This window comes from Mastomys coucha, unplaced genomic scaffold, assembly GCF_008632895.1.
Source record: "Mastomys coucha isolate ucsf_1 unplaced genomic scaffold, UCSF_Mcou_1 pScaffold23, whole genome shotgun sequence".
In the NCBI taxonomy this organism is placed as follows: Eukaryota; Metazoa; Chordata; class Mammalia; order Rodentia; family Muridae; genus Mastomys; species Mastomys coucha.
Window position 1 is genome coordinate 102,195,531 of NW_022196906.1, and position 20,615 is coordinate 102,216,145.

At 53.9% G+C, this 20,615-nt stretch overlaps 2 protein-coding genes across 13 annotated transcripts in view; both read left to right on the forward strand.

The window, feature by feature from the left end:
* Lamb2 (laminin subunit beta 2) overlaps positions 1 to 6,099 on the forward strand; it is a 13,187-nt gene extending 7,088 nt beyond the window's left edge. Inside the window, exons 17-33 of the mRNA XM_031343351.1 lie at positions 749 to 875; positions 1,045 to 1,237; positions 1,315 to 1,458; positions 1,661 to 1,892; positions 1,967 to 2,130; positions 2,212 to 2,436; positions 2,525 to 2,742; positions 2,845 to 2,941; positions 3,029 to 3,401; positions 3,495 to 3,679; positions 3,757 to 3,998; positions 4,078 to 4,426; positions 4,720 to 4,927; positions 5,004 to 5,145; positions 5,343 to 5,519; positions 5,613 to 5,772; positions 5,851 to 6,099. Of these exons, the coding sequence (XP_031199211.1) occupies positions 749 to 875; positions 1,045 to 1,237; positions 1,315 to 1,458; positions 1,661 to 1,892; positions 1,967 to 2,130; positions 2,212 to 2,436; positions 2,525 to 2,742; positions 2,845 to 2,941; positions 3,029 to 3,401; positions 3,495 to 3,679; positions 3,757 to 3,998; positions 4,078 to 4,426; positions 4,720 to 4,927; positions 5,004 to 5,145; positions 5,343 to 5,519; positions 5,613 to 5,772; positions 5,851 to 5,987 (3,373 nt within the window). The 3' untranslated portion in view covers positions 5,988 to 6,099. The remainder of the gene's footprint in view (positions 1 to 748; positions 876 to 1,044; positions 1,238 to 1,314; positions 1,459 to 1,660; positions 1,893 to 1,966; positions 2,131 to 2,211; positions 2,437 to 2,524; positions 2,743 to 2,844; positions 2,942 to 3,028; positions 3,402 to 3,494; positions 3,680 to 3,756; positions 3,999 to 4,077; positions 4,427 to 4,719; positions 4,928 to 5,003; positions 5,146 to 5,342; positions 5,520 to 5,612; positions 5,773 to 5,850) is intronic.
* A 150-nt stretch (positions 6,100 to 6,249) lies between these two features.
* Positions 6,250 to 17,384, forward strand: Usp19 (ubiquitin specific peptidase 19). Of its 12 annotated transcripts, none has more exons than XM_031343363.1 (27): positions 6,250 to 6,461; positions 7,801 to 8,060; positions 8,272 to 8,304; positions 8,437 to 8,568; positions 8,654 to 8,787; positions 8,868 to 9,167; positions 9,280 to 9,496; positions 9,625 to 9,781; positions 9,885 to 9,956; positions 10,070 to 10,185; positions 10,294 to 10,508; positions 10,592 to 10,787; positions 10,867 to 11,000; positions 11,099 to 11,257; positions 11,334 to 11,444; positions 11,884 to 11,994; positions 12,077 to 12,178; positions 12,876 to 13,016; positions 13,106 to 13,224; positions 13,567 to 13,704; positions 13,797 to 14,110; positions 14,192 to 14,302; positions 14,391 to 14,607; positions 14,689 to 14,841; positions 14,946 to 15,106; positions 15,187 to 15,365; positions 16,908 to 17,384. In XM_031343363.1, the coding sequence occupies exons 2-27, from the start codon at positions 7,937 to 7,939 to the stop codon at positions 17,022 to 17,024; spliced, it is 3,963 nt and encodes a 1,320-aa protein (XP_031199223.1). In that variant the 5' UTR covers positions 6,250 to 6,461; positions 7,801 to 7,936; the 3' UTR covers positions 17,025 to 17,384. The 12 variants fall into 12 exon arrangements, with proteins under 12 accessions (XP_031199223.1, XP_031199219.1, XP_031199222.1 ...); XM_031343359.1 differs by having other exon boundaries at positions 8,440 to 8,568; positions 8,865 to 9,167; positions 10,288 to 10,508; XM_031343362.1 differs by having other exon boundaries at positions 8,440 to 8,568; positions 8,865 to 9,167.
* Positions 17,385 to 20,615: the final 3,231 nt, after the last annotated feature.

Below are 20,615 nucleotides of genomic sequence, written 5' to 3' on the forward strand. Positions count from 1 at the left end.
AACTCACGCTGGGAGGCTGCGAGTGTGCGCACGGAACTCACGCTGGGAGGCTGCGAGTGTGCTCATGGAACTCACGCTGGGAGGCTGCGAGTGCGTGGAACTCATGCTGGGAGGCTGCAAGTGCATGGAACTCTAGTTACAGAAGATCCAGCACCCTCTCTGGCCTCTGTGGGCACCTGCACCCATGTGGTGCACACATACATACATACATACATACATACATACATACATACATACATACAAATAAAAGCAAATGAAAGGGGCTGGCAAATTGGCTCAGTGGTTAAGAGATCCAAACTGTTCTACCAGAGGTCCTGAGTTCGATTCCCAGTAACCACATGGTGGCTCACAAGCATCTGTAATGAGATCTGATACGCTCTTCCGGTGTGTCTGAAGACAGCTACAGTGTATTCGCATACATAAAATAAATAAATCTTTTAAAAAAAAAAAAAGCAAATGAGAAGAAGAAAATCTGGCAAGTTTTAATACCAGGAGATGTGGGGTTGCCAGGTTCTGTTTCCAGTGATGTATGGGTATATGATTCCAGAAAACCATGCTTATGGGACTCTTCTGTTGAGATTGTGTTAGGGCCTCAACAGGAATATGCTGGCCTGCTCTGGCCCAGCTGTCGCCTCTGCCTTGGCCAGCGTGTTTGATTGCTGCGAGTGGCGATGTAAAAAGCCCAGGATGATGGGAACATGGACCCTGAGTGGCATCCTCTATTTCTCTCCCACTTCTCCGTGCCCAGGTTTTTGGTGTTTCCCAGACCTGTCTGCCTTGAGCCTGGCATCTCCTACAAGCTGAAGCTGAAACTGAGTGGAACAGGGGGACGCGGCCGTCCCGAAATCTCCGGATCTGGGTTACTCATTGACTCGGTGAGCAAGTCCCTCTTGCTCATATCAGCCAAGGCGGCAGGGCCTGTGGGGTGGAGATGATGGTGGTGGTGGTGATTGGGAAGGGTCTGCGACAGGAAAGGCAGGCCTGTGTAGTGCTGGCAGCACTGATGTGGTCCTACATGAGATACACTCTTGCCCACCTCTTCAGCTGGTGCTGCAGCCCCACGTCTTGGTGCTAGAGATGTTTAGTGGGGGTGATGCTGCTGCCCTGGAGCGCCGTACCACCTTTGAACGCTACCGCTGCCACGAGGAAGGTCTGATGCCCAGCAAGACCCCTCCATCGGAGACCTGTGCCCCCCTCCTCATCAGCGTGTCCTCCTTGATCTACAATGGTGCCTTGCGTAAGTCTTCTTGCTGTGGATGGGTAGGCAGAGGCTGGGACTTAAGGCTGATCTGCAATCCGCTCTTCTTCTCACAGCGTGTCAGTGTGACCCTCAAGGCTCACTGAGCTCTGAATGCAATCCTCATGGTGGCCAGTGCCGGTGCAAACCTGGAGTGGTTGGCCGCCGCTGTGACGTCTGTGCTACTGGGTACTACGGCTTTGGCCCTGCAGGCTGTCAAGGTATTTGTCTGTCTCTCGGTCTCCCGTAATCTCTTCCCGTTCCCATTATGAGACTCCTTCTTTCCTCTGGCTTTGCCTCTTGTATTCCTCAGGTCTGACTCGGATCCCACTCTCAGACTGGGGTCCCTCGCCCCTTTCTCTGACTCCCCAACCTTCCCAGCCTGACTGCCTCCTGTCAACTCAGTCTCTACCTTGTCCCCAGCCTGCCAGTGTAGTCCTGATGGAGCACTCAGTGCCCTCTGTGAAGGGACTAGTGGACAGTGCCCCTGCCGACCTGGCGCCTTTGGTCTTCGCTGTGACCACTGTCGACGTGGCCAGTGGGGATTCCCTAACTGCCGGCCGTGTGTCTGCAATGGGCGTGCGGATGAGTGTGACACCCACACAGGCGCTTGTCTGGGCTGCCGTGACTACACAGGGGGCGAGCACTGTGAGAGGTGAGCCTAGAGCAGCTGTGGTGGGTGACGGCTGGGCAGGCTGCCTGCAGATCGCACTCATGCTCTCCCTGCAGGTGCATTGCTGGTTTTCACGGGGACCCACGGCTGCCGCATGGGGGCCAGTGCCGGCCTTGTCCCTGCCCCGAAGGCCCTGGGAGCCAGCGGTACTTTGCTACTTCTTGCCACCGGGATGGATATTCCCAGCAAATCGTGTGCCAGTGTCGAGCAGGCTACACAGGTGAGTGGGGAGGACCTGGGTATGGGATCTGGGGGAGGTGGCTAAGTAAAGAAATCACGGTTTCCTCTTGACTGTGGACAGGGCTTCGGTGTGAAGCTTGTGCTCCTGGGCACTTTGGGGACCCATCAAAGCCAGGTGGCAGGTGCCAACTGTGTGAGTGCAGTGGAAACATTGACCCCACGGACCCTGGTGCCTGTGATCCCCACACGGGGCAATGCTTGCGTTGTTTACACAACACGGAGGGGCCCCACTGTGGCCATTGCAAGCCTGGCTTCCATGGGCAAGCTGCCCGACAGAGCTGTCATCGTGAGTAGGAATGTGGGAAGAGATGGTTGGGGTGGCTTCTGCTGGAGATAGAGCCCCTTGATTGTTGTGTCTACCTTGGCTTGCCCAGGCTGTACCTGCAACCTTCTGGGCACAGATCCCCAGCGGTGCCCATCTACCGACCTGTGCCATTGTGACCCAAGCACTGGGCAGTGCCCATGCCTTCCCCATGTCCAAGGCCTCAATTGTGACCGTTGCACCCCCAACTTTTGGAACTTCACCAGCGGCCATGGCTGTCAGCCTTGTGCTTGTCACCCAAGCCGGGCCAGGGGCCCTACCTGCAATGAGGTATGAAATCTTGGAGATATCTGGGTAGAGGGAGCCAGCAGTTTGCCATGAGGGCTCTACCCTTCCATAGAGACTCTGAGCCTTCCTCTGTGTATACCCCAGTTCACAGGGCAGTGCCACTGTCATGCTGGCTTTGGTGGCAGGACTTGTTCCGAGTGCCAAGAGCTCTACTGGGGAGACCCTGGTCTGCAGTGCCGCGGTGAGAAATCTGGGCAGCCAGAGTGGATCAAGGCGATCTCATCTGCATCACCAGGGCCCTAATACTGCACTTTGTCTTTTCCTGCAGCCTGTGATTGTGATCCTAGAGGAATAGACAAGCCCCAATGTCACCGTTCCACAGGCCACTGTAGCTGCCGCCCAGGCGTGTCTGGCGTGCGCTGTGACCAGTGTGCTCGTGGCTTCTCGGGTGTTTTTCCTGCTTGTCACCCCTGCCATGCCTGCTTTGGAGACTGGGATCGTGTGGTACAGGACCTGGCTGCTCGTACACGGCGCCTGGAGCAGTGGGCTCAGGAGTTGCAGCAAACGGGGGTGCTGGGTGCCTTTGAGAGCAGCTTTTTGAACATGCAGGGGAAGCTGGGCATGGTGCAGGCCATCGTGGGTGCCCGCAACGCCTCAGCCGCCTCTACTGCCAAGCTTGTAGAGGCCACAGAGGGACTGCGGTACGGATGGGGCTAAATAAATACGGTGGGGTGGAGCAAAGGCCCAAGAGATCTGGACTGAGGCCTCTTTAAACATGTCCCCTGTTGATACAGTCATGAAATTGGGAAGACCACTGAGCGCCTGACTCAGTTAGAAGCAGAGCTGACAGCTATACAGGATGAGAACTTCAATGCCAACCATGCACTCAGTGGTCTGGAGAGAGATGGGCTTGCGCTTAATCTCACCCTGAGGCAGCTTGACCAGCATCTGGATATTCTCAAACATTCAAATTTCTTAGGTGAGTTGCTGGTTAACTAGGCAGGTTAACTAGGTCAGGCTGATATTCAGCTGACTGACCCCTTCAACCCAACTTAGGTGCCTATGACAGCATCCGACATGCCCACAGCCAGTCTACAGAAGCAGAACGCCGTGCCAACACCTCCACCTTTGCGGTACCCAGCCCTGTGAGCAACTCAGCAGATGCCCGGCGTCGGACGGAAGCGCTGATGGGCGCCCAAAAAGAAAGCTTCAACCGCCAGCACTTGGCCAACCAGCAGGCACTAGGACGTCTCTCTGCACATGCCCACGCCCTGAGCCTGACAGGCATAAATGAGCTGGTGAGATGCAAGTATGGAGAGGGACCGGTGGGTGTGGGTGTTCTTCCCACAGAACCTTGATTTGTCTTGTGCCTGGCAGGTGTGTGGGGCTCCAGGGGACGCACCCTGTGCTACCAGCCCTTGTGGGGGTGCCGGATGTCGGGATGAGGATGGGCAGCCCCGTTGTGGTGGCCTCGGTTGCAGTGGGGCAGCAGCCACGGCAGATCTAGCGCTGGGCCGGGCCCGGCACACACAGGCAGAGCTGCAGCGGGCACTGGTAGAAGGTGGCGGTATCCTCAGCCGAGTGTCTGAGACTCGTCGGCAGGCAGAGGAGGCACAGCAGCAAGCACAGGCAGCCCTGGACAAGGCTAATGCTTCCAGGGGCCAAGTGGAGCAGGCCAACCAGGAGCTTCGAGAACTTATCCAGAATGTGAAGGACTTCCTCAGCCGTGAGCCTCCCATGTGGCCCAGGCCATGTGGCTGCTTCCCTTGTGTCTGTGTGTACTTGAGTCTCGGGATCTGCAATGGACATGTGTTTATAATCCTATGTCTGGCCCTGAGTCCCTGTCCAGTCAGTATCCCTAAGTCTGTGTCCCTTATATAGTCCCTGTTCCTTAGTCACATCCTTATGCCTGTTAGCAAACTCCTATTGCATGTGCAGTCTGAGACCCCCACAATACCAAGACTGTGTGCCCAAGGGTGCACTGGAGAGACTGCTAAGCCCTTGCCCGTGTCTCCGCAGAGGAGGGAGCTGATCCTGACAGTATTGAGATGGTAGCGACGCGGGTGCTAGACATCTCTATCCCGGCCTCACCCGAGCAGATCCAGCGCCTAGCAAGTGAGATCGCAGAACGGGTCCAAAGCCTGGCCGATGTGGACACGATCCTGGCCCATACTATGGGGGATGTGCGTCGGGCTGAACAGCTACTGCAAGATGCACAGCGGGCACGGTCTGGCCCCAAGCCTGGTCCCCTTCCCTGAATCTTGGTCCTGATACCGTAGACCCTAATCTCCCCTCTTCCTCAGGAGCCGGGCGGAGGGTGAGAGACAGAAGGCAGAGACAGTCCAAGCGGCGCTGGAGGAGGCTCAGAGGGCACAGGGAGCTGCTCAGGGTGCCATCCGGGGAGCAGTGGTTGACACACAAAACACAGAGCAGACCTTGCAGCGGGTATGTTTTCCTTAGCACATCAGTGGGACAAGGTGATGGGCATGTACTATGGCATGATCTAGTTTGTTTTGTTTGGGCCAGGGCCTTATTACTGTGTAGCCCTGGCTGGCCTGGAAGTTACAGAGATCAACTTGCTGCTCCTTCTCAATTGCTGGTACTAAAGGTGGATTTGTTAAACCTGGGCCTTTCTGTGGCAGGTCCAGGAGAGGATGGCAGGTGCAGAGCAGTCTCTGAACTCTGCTAGTGAGCGGGCTCGGCAGTTAGATGCCCTCCTGGAGGCCCTGAAACTGAAACGGGCAGGAAATAGCCTGGCGGCATCTACTGCTGAAGAAACAGCAGGCAGTGCCCAGAGCCGTGCCAGGGAGGCTGAGAAAGTGAGTTGGGGCGAAGCCCTCTGGATGGGGTAGGGGTATTGTAGTTAGAATTTCACTGGACTGGAAAACTGACCCTGCCTTTTACATCTGCAGCAGCTTCGGGAACAAGTAGGTGACCAGTACCAAACTGTGAGGGAGTTGGCTGAACGGAAGGCTGAAGGCGTGCTGGCTGCACAAGCCAGGGCAGAACAACTGCGGGATGAGGCTCGGGGCCTGTTGCAGGCTGCTCAGGACAAGCTGCAGCGGCTACAGGGTAAGGACCATGGTGGGCAGGAGCTAGAAAGGTGGGCTTGTGTGAGAAAGACCTAAAACTATGTCTTGACCCTTCTAGAACTGGAGGGCACATATGAAGAGAATGAGCGTGAACTGGAGGGTAAAGCGGCCCAGCTGGATGGGCTGGAAGCCAGGATGCGCAGCGTACTCCAGGCCATCAACCTGCAGGTCCAGATCTACAACACCTGCCAGTGACCACTCCCTAGGGCCTAGCCTTGTCTCCAAGCACTGTTCCGCACACACGACTGTCCGCACATTACAGAGCTCTTGGCTAGCGAGAGCTTTCAATAAACCAGTGTGAACCTCCTCGGTGTTGTCTGGACTTTGATGGGCGGGGCGGAGGACCTTTATAAACGCTATCCTCCGTAGGCTTCCAGCAGAGGCCAAAGCACCGGAACCCCTCCTCTTTCTTTCCGGCCCTCCCCAGAGCTGCCCTTCGCGACGGCTCCCACTCTTGCCGGAAGTGCGTCATCGGCTCGGCACTCCGCCTCCCGTAGCCGTCTCTAGAAGTCGAAACAAAACAAGCGGCTGAAGCGGCGGCGGCGGCGGCGGCGGAGGAGCCGGGACGGGGGAGGGGCGCGCCGGAACCGGAACCGACCCGACGCCGGAACCGGAATCGAGAGCGTGTTGCCAGGGCCCGGAGAGGGCTGGTGGCGGCGGTCTCGCTCGGTGAGTGGTGTGGGCCTCAAGTCGCCGGTTTGGCCGCAGCGGGGAAGGCCGCAACGTTGGCCCGGGGCGGCCTGTTCAAGGTCACGGGCCGTGCCAGCTCCAACATCTCGAGCCTCGCGGCGTGCTCGGCCCACCGATGCCGACTGAGCCGTTATGCTACCCCTGTGGCCGGCCTCTCTGTTTTTAAGAGGATTAGCGGCGAGCGCGGGTGGCTTCCTGGAGGAGGTGGTGGCAGGCCCGGGATTCGGAGGTTGGAGTAGGGTAGCAGGCTAGCTGGGGCGTTGGTCTGTGCTCAGAAAACTCTGCGCAGCTTTTCTAACCAGCTGGGATCTCAGGATAGTTGCTCTGCTGCCTCGGTATCTTCGGAGCATGGGGGAGGGATTCCGTCTGTGAATTGGGCCTAGGTGTAAGGAGGAAACGACAGGCCTGGACAGACTGTCACTAAAGATTCAGCTCATCACTTTTATCGTCCAAGGGTGTTTTTTTTTTTTTTTTTTTATCACTACCTCTCCCCTAAGGAAACACAGGCTAGTCATCTCCTCTGGCTCGCAAGCCGGGCTGGAGGCTGCCAGGGCTGGTGCTAGGTCTATGTTCCATCACCGCCCTCACTGGTTTTGAGAACTTCACTTTGGATGGAGAGGGCCAGAATCCACACACAGGTGGGACACTGATTACGCCTCCGGGGCTCAGAGCTGATGAATGAAGGAGCCGGAAACCGTGTCCCAACTGAGAACTGGAGTCCACTAGAAATCCCTCTTTAGGTGGAAACAAAAGATCAAGTTTCAGGAGCAGGTTTATGGCAAAAACAGGAGCTGCCAGGAAGCGGATTCCACACCTTAGTGCCAGAACCTTTCTAGTCAGGGGCAGCACCTGGGTCTGTTTTCAGCTTCAGAGTCTGCCCTTCCTGCTACTGCTTCTTGGTCTCCCTCTTTCCTACCTAAGTCCTTCACTTTCTACTTGTGTGGTGGTGACTAAGCAGCCAGGGAGAGTGAAGGAGCGGAGCGGAGCAGGCTGCTCTGAGTGCAATCCCGTGGGTTGGAGCCATGGCTCCTGTCCAGAGGATGATCCTGTTCCCAGGCCATGACTGCCTTGACCTAGCACTTCCTTAATGCAGCTTCCAAGCGTTGTGGATCTTTTGTAGATACCCAGGAGGTGTGGTCTAAGGCACCTGCCACTACTTTCCTCCTAGGGTGTTCTCACCATGTGAGGTTCGTGACTGCTTCAGATGGTGAAAACACTGCCCATTCGGGTCAAGAGAGTCCTGCGTTGCTGAGCCCTAGTTGGAGGCCTGGAGCAAGCCGCTTGGCCTTGGCAGTGATTCCTGGTCTATTTTCATTAGGCTCTTCGTTCTTTGCTGAAGAATTTGGCCACAAAGAGTTGCCAAGATAGCTGGGCCAGGAAGAAAGCGCCGCAGCCCTGACCCAGACGCTGTTGCCGACTCTGGGGCACTCTGGCTGTCTACCAAGAGGCTCAAGATGTCTGCCGGGGCCAGTGCTGCAGGCCCCAGGAGGGGGCCTCCAGGATTAGAAGAGGCCACTAGTAAGAAGAAACAGAAGGATCGAGCAAACCAGGAGAGTAAAGATGGAGATCCTGGGAGAGGTAGGAGTGGCATTTCCCGAGTGCTATGGCTTCCCTTATCACTGTACATGCAGATAGGGGTCTGTCTCTTCCCTCCTTCAGCCAAACCAGGATAAAAAGACCCCCGGCAAGCTGGGTAGAGCCTCAGGCTTTCCACCTGAGGGGTGTGGCTGAGATTCACAAGGTGGCAGGGTCTGGCTTGCTCATTACTGTCTATTCCTTTTGTTGCCAGTGTCCATCCCTCGAAAGGAGCCGACCAAAGATGGTGAGTACTGAGTGCTACGTGAGAGAAAGGAGAATTTAGCTCCCATCTGGAGCAGTAGGCTTGGCTCGTGTATCTGTCTGTCACCATTAACACCTTGTTAAGACCGCCCTGATCTCTTTGTCCCTCTCCCAGTAGAACTGTTGCTCGATTGGAGGCAGAGTGCAGATGAGGTGATTGTTAAGCTGCGGGTGGGAACAGGTCCTGTGCGTCTGGAGGAAGTAGATGCCGCTTTCACAGACACGGACTGTGTGGTGAGGCTTCCAGGTGTGTCCGTACACCCCGAGAACAGGGTTACCTTTGAGTGCTCTGACCCCACCACTCCAGCTTACTTTAGCCACTCTTTTTCCAGATGGTCGGCAATGGGGTGGTGTCTTCTTTGCTGAAATACAAAGTTCTTGCGCCAAAGTACAGGCTCGCAAGGGTGGTCTTCTGCAGTTAGCACTACCCAAGAAGGTGCCTCTGCTCACATGGCCCTCTCTCCTGGTAAGTTCTAGTTGCGTGTGTGGGAGTTGGGAATACCCAGTGTATTCAACAGGGCCTAATTGTTGTATCTTTGACAGAAGAAACCACTAGGGACCCAAGAGCTGGTGCCAGGGTTGCGGTGCCAGGAGAATGGGCAAGAGCTGTCTCCCATTGCCCTGGAGCCAGGCTCTGAGCCTCGCAGAGCTAAACAGGAAGCCCGAAACCAGAAGCGGGCCCAGGGCCGTGGTGAGGTAGGCTCAGGGGCTGGCCCTGGGGCACAGGCAGGGCCCAGTGCCAAGAGGGCTGTTCATCTCCGCAGAGGGCCAGAAGGGGAAGGGTCCATGGATGGCCCTGGCCCCCAGGGTGATGCCCCATCCTTCCTGTCTGACTCAGCTACCCAGGTAAGAGTTAGGTGTCTGTTTTCCTGTTTGGGTATTTGGAGATAGGGGAAGGAGTGTGGACCAGAGTGGGTCTGCCCAGAGCTAATCTGGCCTCTGTTTTATGTGTGTTTAGGTTGAGGCTGAGGAGCAGCTCCATGTTCCACCAGTGACCCCTCAAACAAGTCTCTTGGGCTCAGAGAAGAATTTAGCCCTTCTGACAGTAGAGAAGACAGTGTCCCCCAGGAATGACCCAGTCGCCCCGGTCATGGTCCGGAACAGAGACCATGAGAAAGACGACCACATCAAAGAGGAGATGGCAGTTGGAGCTGATTCTGCAGCCTTAGTGGAGGGTAACATGGGGACTGGGCAGACAGGCCCCCAGGTTGGGTTGCTGGGTTAGTGGGTGGGCAGAGAGTAGTATGATAACAGACTGGAGTTTGTTTTGGGTTGGTGACACTGAGTCATGGTCTCAACCTAGAACCAGAGTCTATGGTGAACCTGGCATTTGTCAAGAATGACTCGTATGAGAAGGGTCCGGATTCAGTGGTGGTGCACGTGTATGTGAAGGAGATCCGCAGAGACACCTCTCGAGTACTTTTCCGAGAGCAGGACTTCACGCTGATCTTCCAGACCAGGTGTGTGGCTGAGGCTGGGACAGGGACAGCAATGTGCCTCAGATGGGGGTGCACTTCAAGCATTTTCCTTTGTCCTTCCTCCTCCCCTGCTCTGCCTCTGCAGGGATGGAAACTTTCTGAGGCTGCATCCGGGCTGTGGGCCCCACACCATCTTCCGCTGGCAGGTGAAGCTCAGGTGGGTGGTGCCCAGCCCCATTACTGCTGGTCTCACTTGGGTCCCCATCTCTCTGGCTTGTTCAGCCTCACCTGCTTCACCCGAAGTCTCTGAACTCAGCTTTTCCTTGACAGGAACTTGATTGAACCAGAGCAGTGTACGTTCTGTTTCACGGCCTCTCGAATCGATATCTGCCTCCGGAAGCGGCAGAGTCAGCGCTGGGGGGGACTGGAGGCCCCTGCTACACGAGGTCTGCACACGAGCTCCCTTCATTGTCCGAGCCTCACGTGATTAGGACCTCCCCCCTCACACATGCTGCTAACCACCAGCCCTCTCATTCCCCCTTTTTAAGGTGCAGTGGGTGGTGCAAAGGTTGCCGTGCCGACAGGTCCAACCCCTTTGGATTCAACCCCTCCAGGAGGTGGCCCCCACCCCCTGACAGGCCAGGAGGAAGCCAGGGCTGTGGAGAAGGAAAAACCCAAGGCTCGATCGGAGGACTCAGGGCTTGATGGTGTGGTGGCCCGCACCCCCTTGGAGCATGTAGCCCCAAAGCCAGAACCACACTTGGCCTCGGTAAGAACCCTTGGTTGGGATGGGCTGTGAACGAGGCTAGAGAGCATCAGGGCTCCTCTGTCATGTCTCCTTTCCTTCCGCAGCCCAAACCCACATGTATGGTGCCTCCAATGCCTCATAGTCCAGTGAGTGGAGATAGTGTGGAGGAGGACGAAGAGGAAGAGAAGAAGGTGTGCCTGCCAGGCTTTACTGGCCTTGTCAACTTAGGGAACACGTGTTTCATGAATAGTGTCATTCAGTCTCTATCCAACACTCGGGAACTTCGTGACTTCTTCCATGGTGAGGTCAGGGCCAGGAGACTGGGCCAGAGTCAGAAGCGGTACCCCAGTCTCACATACCTCTACCTGACTGTTCCTAGACCGATCCTTTGAAGCTGAGATTAACTACAATAACCCGCTGGGGACTGGTGGGCGTCTGGCCATTGGCTTTGCTGTGCTGCTCCGGGCCCTGTGGAAGGGCACTCACCAGGCCTTCCAGCCCTCCAAGCTAAAGGTGATCTGTGCTCACCCCACCTTGTTTACAGAGGGGAGGGGTGTGAGGGCTAAGGAGGTGTCTTAAGATTTCACTAACACTTTGGCCTCTTCATCTAGGCCATTGTAGCAAGCAAGGCCAGCCAATTCACAGGCTATGCACAGCACGATGCCCAAGAGTTCATGGCTTTCTTGTTGGATGGGCTGCATGAAGACCTGAATCGGATTCAAAACAAACCCTACACAGAGACCGTGGATTCAGACGGGCGGCCTGATGAGGTTAGTTGGGGATCGCAGAGTGGGGTTTGTGTGTCCCGGCCCTTAGTTCTCCTCAGTTCTCACAGTTTTCTCTCAGGTTGTAGCTGAGGAGGCATGGCAGCGGCACAAGATGAGGAATGACTCGTTCATTGTGGACCTGTTTCAGGGCCAGTACAAATCAAAGCTGGTGTGTCCTGTGTGTGCCAAGGTACGGTGGATTCCCTGAGAGACAGGACCCCTAGTTAGTTGGGCTGGTTTGGCCAGATTACTTAGAAGATGTATGTTTTCAGGGAATGCTGGGCAAAATTTGGGGGAGGAAGTGGGCAGAACCTAAAGGTGCCTGTGGTTAGAAGAAATGAGCTAAGGTAGACTTTCTGACTGAAGTCAGAGGTGTTTGGATGTACAGGTGTAGTGCTGCAAGGATGAGTAAGTACGCCAGTGTTGTGGGTAAGGTTGGGAAGGCATGTGGAGAGCAGATGAAAGGAACCTTAGGAAAAAGGCTTAGCTGCCAGAAAAGGGGCATCACTCCCCCCTGGTGGAACCCTGACCTTTGCTGCTTGGCTGTGAGAGACCTGAGAGCCTTGACCCATGTGATAGTGACAACCCCCCATACACATCACACCCCCTTGTCACCTCTGCATCCACAGGTCTCCATCACTTTTGACCCATTCCTTTATCTGCCGGTACCCTTGCCACAAAAGCAAAAGGTTCTCCCCATATTTTATTTCGCCAGGGAGCCCCACAGCAAACCCATCAAGGTGAGTAGCAGGCCCCCCCCCCAGCTGTCCTAAAAACCATGACTATTGTTCCCCCATGCTGACCTGACCTTTCTTGCCAAAGTTCCTGGTGAGCGTTAGCAAGGAGAACTCCAGTGCAAGTGAAGTTTTGGATTCCCTCTCTCAGAGTGTCCACGTGAAGCCTGAAAACCTGCGCCTGGCTGAGGTACATCTCCTTCCCAGCTTTCTCCATGTGTGGCCATATGTTTGTGGGTTTGTTGTTGTTTTGTTTATAAGTGTTGTGCCTCTTGTCTGCATGTATGTGTGTGTATTATGTTGTGTGCCTGGTGACAGGATGAGAGTGTTGGACCCCTTGGAACTTGAGTTATAGATGGTCATAAGCTGCCGTGTAATTAATTGCTGGGAATGGAACCTAGATCTTCTGGAAGAATAGCCAGGGCCTGGAATGCTGAGCCGTTTTTCCAGTCCCACATATGTATTTTTTCTTTCTTTTTTTTTGGTTTTAAGGAGTTTATTGTAGAAAGGCAAAGAGAGGGAGAAATGCAGAGAAGTAGTGGCCATGGCCATGAGGAGGAAAGGGGGAAGGGAATGGGGAAGGGGGCAGCAAGAGAGCAAGAGAACAAGAGCCTACGTGTATATTCCTTCCTTCTCTGGATAAGGAATCCCAGGGGTAGAGGTCCTCTGTGTGGAGGGTCAGTGCAGTTGACTCCTGCTCAGGCTTTGTCTCTCAGGTTCTCTAGTGTACTTTCTGCCCTTAAGCAAGAATATTCCTCTTTTAGTCCACATAGCCTGTCCTGCCCCATCTCAGTAGACTTCAGTGCAGGTGAAGCCCTCCTTGGTGCTGTGAAGCAGGCCCAGGGAAAGGTTTCACCACATGCTGTGTGTGTGCTCTTTATCCCTAGGTAATTAAGAACCGTTTCCACCGTGTTTTCCTGCCCTCCCACTCACTGGACGCTGTGTCCCCAACGGACGTGCTCCTCTGCTTTGAGCTGCTATCCCCAGAGCTGGCTAAGGAGCGGGTAGTGGTGCTAGAGGTGCAGCAGGTGAGTGGGGCCAGCCTGATGCCACAGAGCCCGGGGGGGAGGGGCAGTCACTCCTGCCTGCCCTTGCTGAGCCACATGACCCACCCTAGCGCCCCCAGGTACCCAGCATCCCTATCTCCAAGTGCGCAGCCTGCCAGCGGAAGCAGCAGTCAGAAGATGAAAAACTGAAGCGTTGTACCCGTTGCTACCGTGTGGGCTACTGCAACCAGTGAGGAGCCCATGGCCTCTCCCCTCCTATTTTCTCACCTGCCTTTTTAAAGTTTTTTATTTTATTTATTTATTTATTTATTTATTATTTTTGTTTTTTTTTTGAGACATGGTCTCTGTCTTCCAAGTGCTGGGATTAGAGGCATGCGCCACCACTGCCCAGCTTCCTCCTGCCTTTTGCTTTCCTGTCCTCCTCAAGCCCTGCACCCACTTCTCTGTTTTATTGGGCCTTAGGGGAGGCAGGGCTGGCATACCTAGTCCCCAGGGCATCAAACAAGTCCCTGATAATATAGTTACAGCGCTTATGGCTAAGGCCCTTGTCTTACTTTTTCTTTCCCTCCAGGTTCTGCCAGAAAACCCATTGGCCTGACCACAAAGGCCTCTGCCGCCCTGAGAACATTGGCTACCCATTCCTGGTCAGTGTTCCTGCTTCACGCCTCACTTATGCCCGTCTTGCTCAGCTACTAGAAGGTTATGCCCGGTAAGAGCCTAGAGGCTGGACTGGTATGCACGGGGATCAGGTGTTCAAGTGTGCCACCAGTGGGTCAACAGAGCCTTGTTGTCTGCTGCCAGGTACTCTGTGAGTGTATTCCAACCGCCCTTCCAGCCTGGCCGCATGGCTTTGGAATCGCAGAGCCCTGGCTGTACCACGTTGCTTTCAGGCAGCTCTCTGGAGGCTGGGGATAGTGAAAGAGAACCCTTTCAGCCTTCTGAGCTCCAGTTGGTGACTGCTGTGGCCGAGGGTGACACAGGGGCTCACCGCTTGTGGCCCCCTGCGGAGCGGGGTCCTGTGCCTAGCACTAGTGGAATTTCTTCAGAGATGCTGGCCAGTGGGCCTATTGAAGACTGTTCCTTGCTTGCTGGTGAGAGGGTGTCTCGGCCTGAAGGTAGGATCTGCTGAAATGTTTTGGGAAGGTTGTTACGACCGTATTGGACAGATGAGCATTGATTATCCTGCTTTGTCTTAGCTGCTGTGCCTGGGTACCAGCACTCAAGTGAATCTATGAATACCCACACACCCCAGTTCTTCATCTATAAAATTGATGCATCAAACCGTGAACAGCGGCTTGAGGACAAAGGTGCCTAATGCTGTGGGTGGGAGTCGTAGGGTAGCTTGAACCAGCTGCACAGCACAGCTGTGTGAGCATGGCCTCTGCTTCTCTCTAGGGGAGACACCATTGGAGCTAGGTGATGACTGTAGCCTGGCTCTGGTGTGGCGGAACAATGAACGCCTGCAGGAGTTTGTGTTGGTGGCCTCCAAGGAGCTGGAGTGTGCTGAAGATCCAGGCTCCGCTGGGGAGGCTGCCCGTGCTGGCCACTTCACCCTGGACCAGTGCCTCAACCTCTTCACACGACCTGAAGTACTGGCACCTGAGGAGGCCTGGTGAGGATCAGGCAGCACGCAGGTAGTGGACCAGGGCGGAGGGAGACTTGCTGCTTCTGACTGCTCCTCTGTCCCTCACAGGTACTGCCCACAGTGCAAACAGCATCGGGAGGCCTCCAAACAGCTGCTCTTGTGGCGCCTACCGAATGTGCTCATTGTGCAGCTCAAGCGCTTCTCCTTTCGTAGTTTCATTTGGCGAGACAAGATCAATGACTTGGTGGAGTTTCCTGTTCGGTGAGCAATGAGTGAGGCCTGACGACTGTGGATAGGGCACAGGTATCGGGGCAGCCAGGGCTCCTGCCAACTAACTGCCTCACTCTTCTCTGATGGGACTACAGGAACCTGGACTTGAGCAAGTTCTGTATTGGTCAGAAAGAGGAGCAGCTGCCTAGCTATGACCTGTATGCTGTCATCAACCACTATGGAGGCATGATCGGTGGCCACTATACTGCCTGTGCACGGCTGCCCAATGATCGCAGTAGCCAGCGCAGTGACGTGGGTGAGGGCACACACAGCCAGCAGGATAGGTGGTAGGGTGGTGGCCCAGGCTGTGTTCATACTCTTCCCACCCTGCTCTAGGCTGGCGCTTGTTTGATGACAGCACGGTGACAACAGTAGATGAGAGCCAGGTCGTGACGCGCTATGCCTATGTTCTCTTCTACCGTCGGCGGAACTCTCCTGTGGAGAGACCCCCCAGGGCAGGTCACTCTGAACACCACCCAGACCTAGGCCCTGCAGCTGAGGCTGCTGCCAGCCAGGTGAGGCATTGGGGAGGCCTTACAGGCTAGTCGGGGGACAGAGTTGGGGCCTTCAGGTCTACAGAATTTAGAGACTGGGTTCTTTGACATTCGGGCCTCATCCAGACACATCCTGGAAGGTAGCCTAGGGACACAGTCAAAGGTGTACATATATATAAACATGCTGCCACCAGTGTGCACAAAAGAATAGGCCAAAGAACTGCCCTGAGCTCACCAGGCATGGTGCTTTAAACAGACTAATAATCCTGATGTCTCCCAGCACTCTCCCCAGTCTTCATATGCCAGCCTAGAGACCCTTGTGTTCTGGTGTGTATTCAAGATACTTCCTGTCAGAGATGGCTGTTGCCTCAAGTGGCTGTCACATTTTCTGTGGTGAACAGATGTCCCTGCTGAACCTTCAGGTTCTCTGTCTCATTTGCCTTAGGTCCATGAGCATGGTCACTTTGTTCTCTAGGCAATCTTCTTTCTGTTTTCCATACTCCCATGAGACCCCCCTCTGTCAGGGTCAGAGACACAACACAGTGGTCAGGTTCTGGACATTGGTAATCCTGAGGAGATTGCCATGGGGTTGGCTGCTTATCCTCTGTAAGCTGGTGCTTTCTGTGGGATGTCTGGACTAAAACCTGACCAGGTAAACTTCACACCCTTGTCCATGAAAACCTCCGTGAGGATTGAAAGCTGTCTGGAGGAGGTCCAAGGCCGTCAGGATTCTTATACCCTAGTGTTCTCACCTGAGAAACCTGGATCCTAGCTGCCTACCTACTTCCCTGCTGCTTGATCTGGAAAGTGGGGGCTTAGACCCAGTCACCCTGATGTGACTGTCTTGGCTAGGGGTCTCAGGGAAGCTGGGCCTCCCCATCCTCTGGGTGCTGATGGCCCTTTCCACATACCATAGGCTTCCCGGATTTGGCAGGAGCTCGAGGCCGAGGAGGAGATGGTACCCGAGGGGCCTGGGCCTCTGGGTCCTTGGGGGCCCCAAGACTGGGTGGGGCCCCCGCCACGTGGCCCTACCACACCAGACGAGGGCTGCCTCCGATACTTTGTCCTGGGTACCGTGGCGGCTTTGGTGGCCCTTGTGCTCAACGTATTCTATCCTCTGGTATCTCAGAGTCGCTGGAGATGAGCTCACCCGCAGGCACCTGCTGTGAGCCGGCCTACCTATCTGCTCACCAGGCCATGCCTACCTTTGTGGTGGGAAACAACTCTGGGCTCTTTGCCTCAGTGTATGTATCTGGTGGGAGACTGGGGACTGCAGCCTCTGCAGGGGCAGAGTATCCTAGGGTGTGTGTCCATCCGGTTGTCTGTTGTCCTGTTTCTCTGACCCTTGTCCTAGGGCTTGGCCCTGCTGGAATTATTTCCTGTATTTAAAGTGTTAATAAAGTGAGTATTCAGGCCCAATCTCGTCTCTCTGTCTAAACGCCGCTACTGTCTGCGCCTGCCTAGGGGCCCTCCCTTGGGTGCAGGGGCTCTGAGCCAGCACCCCCGGGATGCCAGGCAGTATGCTGGGCAACCCCCAACCCCTGTCCTCGTATTCTGTTGCAGGGACTAGGCCCTGGCCAGGCCCCCGAGGTGGCCCCCACGCGGACAGCCCCTGAACGCTTCGCCCCCCCTGTGGACCGCCCAGCCCCCACGTACAGCAACATGGAGGAGGTCGATTAGTAGGTCCCTGGCTGATGGAGGGACTGGGTTTGGGAGATCCCCTACAGAGGGCCATCTCTGACATTTTTTCTTCTGTCACTCAGAGGACACTGGCTCTATCAATGGGAATTTGGGGGGCATGACTTGGGGGTGGGAACCTCACAGATTGTGACCTCGTGTCAACTTGGTCCCCAGGTTAGTAGGCCTTGGCTTTTCCAGCTGCCTTCAGTGCTGCCTGTTTGGTTCTCAGTTGTACCTTCAATTCTTTCTGACCTGCATTATAAACATTATAATTTTATTCTAAAAATTGTAATTTTTTGCATTTTGGAAGTGACTGCTGCTGTTTAAATATATTTTAAAAATAAATAATAAATAAGCTGACTTAGTGACTGATCCACAACATGTTATGGCTCCCACCCCTCCCTCCTCATCTGGTTGTATGTGTGTGTATTAAAGATCCTGAAATTCTCTGGTCCGGGGAGATAGGGCCAGCACATTTTCTCTGGGTCGTTGTAATTGTTGCTATGACAAACTGTCTGCCAAAAGCAACCTAAGAGTTTGTTCAGGTTTGTAGTTCCAGGGTATAGTCATGACAGAAAGGCATGAGGTAGTTGGTCGCATTCCATCTCAAGTGAGGAAGTAGGGGCCGGTGGCGGCAAGTTGCTGGCAACTTAGCTCACTTCCTAACTATTCAGACCCTAGCCTATGGAATAAATGCTATAGCACACTTAGGGTGGGTCTCCTAAGTGATTTTAGATTGTTCCAAGTAATTATTTATTTTTTGAGACCAGGTTTTTCTCTGTGTAGCCCTGACTGTTCTGGAACTCACTCTAGACTAGGCTAGACTTGAATTAAAAGGTCTACCTGCCGCCGCCTCCCGAGTGCTGGGGCTGAAGGTGTGCGCCAACATCGCCCAGCCAGGTTGACAATATTTTGTTTTGGTTTGGTTTTTTGAGACAGGGTTTCTCTGTGTAGCCCTGGCTGTCCTGGAACTCACTCTGTAGACCAGGCTGGCCTCGAACTCAGAAATCTGCCTGCCTCTGCCTCCCAAGTGCTGGGATTAGAGGCATGGGCCACCACCGCCTGGCTTCCAGGTTGACGTTATTAACCATCACAAGTCATGAAGCCCTCATAGTATCAATCAGTTCCTTGGAGGCTGCCTGCTAACTGGCAGTTCAGAGGAGATAGCTGCTGCTTTAGACCCAGTATGTTTCAGATAGCCTCAGATGTACCTCAACTGTTGAGCTGCCAGATTTTTCATTTCTCTTTTGCAATGATTGTAAAAGCCTCATGTCATTTTTAAAGAAATACACTCAGATCTTACACCACTCGTGTGTAGTCTGTTTGTCAAAAGCCGAATCCCATGCCCACCTGGCCAGAACCCCTCGTCCCACGGAACAAGGGACCCCGTAAGAAATCCCAGTCCGCGGCAGTTTGGTGCCCACCGTGGGGCACGAACCCACGACCCTGAGGTTAAGAGTCTCATGCTCTACCGACTGAGCTCAGTGAAGTAGTTCCCACTCTGAAAAGAGGATAAGTAGAGGGCAGAGACAATCTAAGTGGACTTCCTAATAGTGGAAGGGTTCTGGGCCTTCCAACCATGTCCCGTGGCAATTGCTCAAGGCTACTCAACTACATTTCAGCAAGCATACCTAGTTTCAGGGTCTCTGCAAACTTGACACACTTTCTTCCTATGGATTTGTGTAGTCAAATGCTCTATGGCTGATCTAAGTCCCCAACCCCGGTATAAACACAGTTAACCTTGCTTTTGTCTGGGTCTGGATCATACTGTCCATATCCTCCAGTTACTTGAGACTAGAATGGGAATCTTTTTTTTTTTTAAGATTTCTTTTATTTATATTATGTGTATGAGTACACTGTAGTTGTACACATGGCCATGAGCTATCGTGTGTGGCTGCTGGGAATTGAACTCAGGACCTCTGCCGGCCCACTTGCTCCATTCTGCTCCTTCCAGGCCTCTCGCTCTGGCCCCACTTGCTCCTGTGTAATTCACTGTAGCAGTCTTCAGACGCATCAGAAGAGGGCGTCTGAGCTCATTATCGGTGGTTGTGAGCCACCATGTGGTTGCTGGGATCCAAACTCCGGACCTTCGGAAGAACAGTCAGTGCTTTTACCCGCTGAGCCATCTCGACAACCCTAGAGTGGGTATCTTTAGAGAGTGATGGGGAACAAAGGTATTTAGGAAACAGGTATTTGGAAGCATGGCTAGAGAGCTATTTGGGTGGTTCAGTGGGTTAAGTGCTTGCTTGTTGAACTTCTAGAGTTGTTTCCCAACACCCATACATTAGGCAATTCACAACTGCCTAAAACTCCAGCTTCAGGGACTTTGTACCTACCTCTCTGCCCTCCTTGAGTACTTGCAACCTCCTGCCCATCCCCACGTTCCCCACACAATTATTTCTACCTAGAGAAGCCAGAAGCAGACAAAGACCAAGGTGTGAATGGGGCCTGTAGCATCCGCAAGCCCATGGAGCCAATTACATGAAGCTTAATCAGTAGTACTCTTCCGAGATGGTAGTTAAAGGGTAGCAGTGAGTTACTGGAGAATCCTAACTACATGATCACCATTGGGGACACAAAAAAGGCCATGTGCTGGTATAGGCTTTGCAGAACTAGCAGTGTGGGGGGTCTTGTAGAAATGGAAATGCTAAACTGTGTGTGAGCTATGACTGCTGAAGGACCTGGTAGGTATGGAGTGTATAACAGGATCGTGTTGGGTCTTTCTTGTGTGCAGCACGGTTACTGGTTACTGCTAAACCCATGACATCATTCTGTGTACTGTTAGTCCGTGCCATTAAGACTTGCTTATGCACCTGCCTGACTGCATGCTATGATGGGTTTTGCTGGCTGCTACCTATCTTTTGTACTTGGTCATTTTTCTTTGATGTGGAAAGGCTAACATACAGGCTAGGGCCATACAATTGTTTTCATTTCTGCTTTGTGTAAGTCATGGTTCCTGAGGTCTGATTAGACATGTGACATGGCACTGGAAGAGCTACTGTCTCATGCTGTTACACTGAACTGTTGGCTCCATGTGGGGGATGGGTTAGGAGACTAGGTAAAGGAGTATGGGTTTTGATCCCATTCAGGAGGCCATTCCCAGACCTGCAGGACTTAGTGATGGCAGGGACTGAGTTGGAATGAGTCCTTGCGTGGCTTCAAGTATTGAAGAAACGTTGGCAGTGGCAAGTTATTTTTATTTTGTTTTGAGGCAGCCTCTTGTTGTGCAGTTGTGGCTGGCCTCAATTTCGTGGCAGTTCTGCTTCTGCCTTTATCAATTGCTAGGATAACAGGAATGTACCCGTTATGCCTGGCAAGGTGTTCTGCATAGCTCTGCTCGTGATGGGCCTCTGTGTTGTGCTGTCTGGGCTTCTGCAGCTGCAGACTTGGCATAGTACTGGTGTGGCCATGACTTTGCTTAGAACTTGTCTATGGTAGCTATCCTGCATCATTTATCCACCTTGCAAATGTGGCCTTCCACATGCTGTGCATGCTAGGGTAAGGTGGAGCCCTCACGATCCTGGAAATCTCCCCAAGCTCCCAGATTATTTCATATAAACAATGTTTTTGAGACATAGTCTCATTATGTCA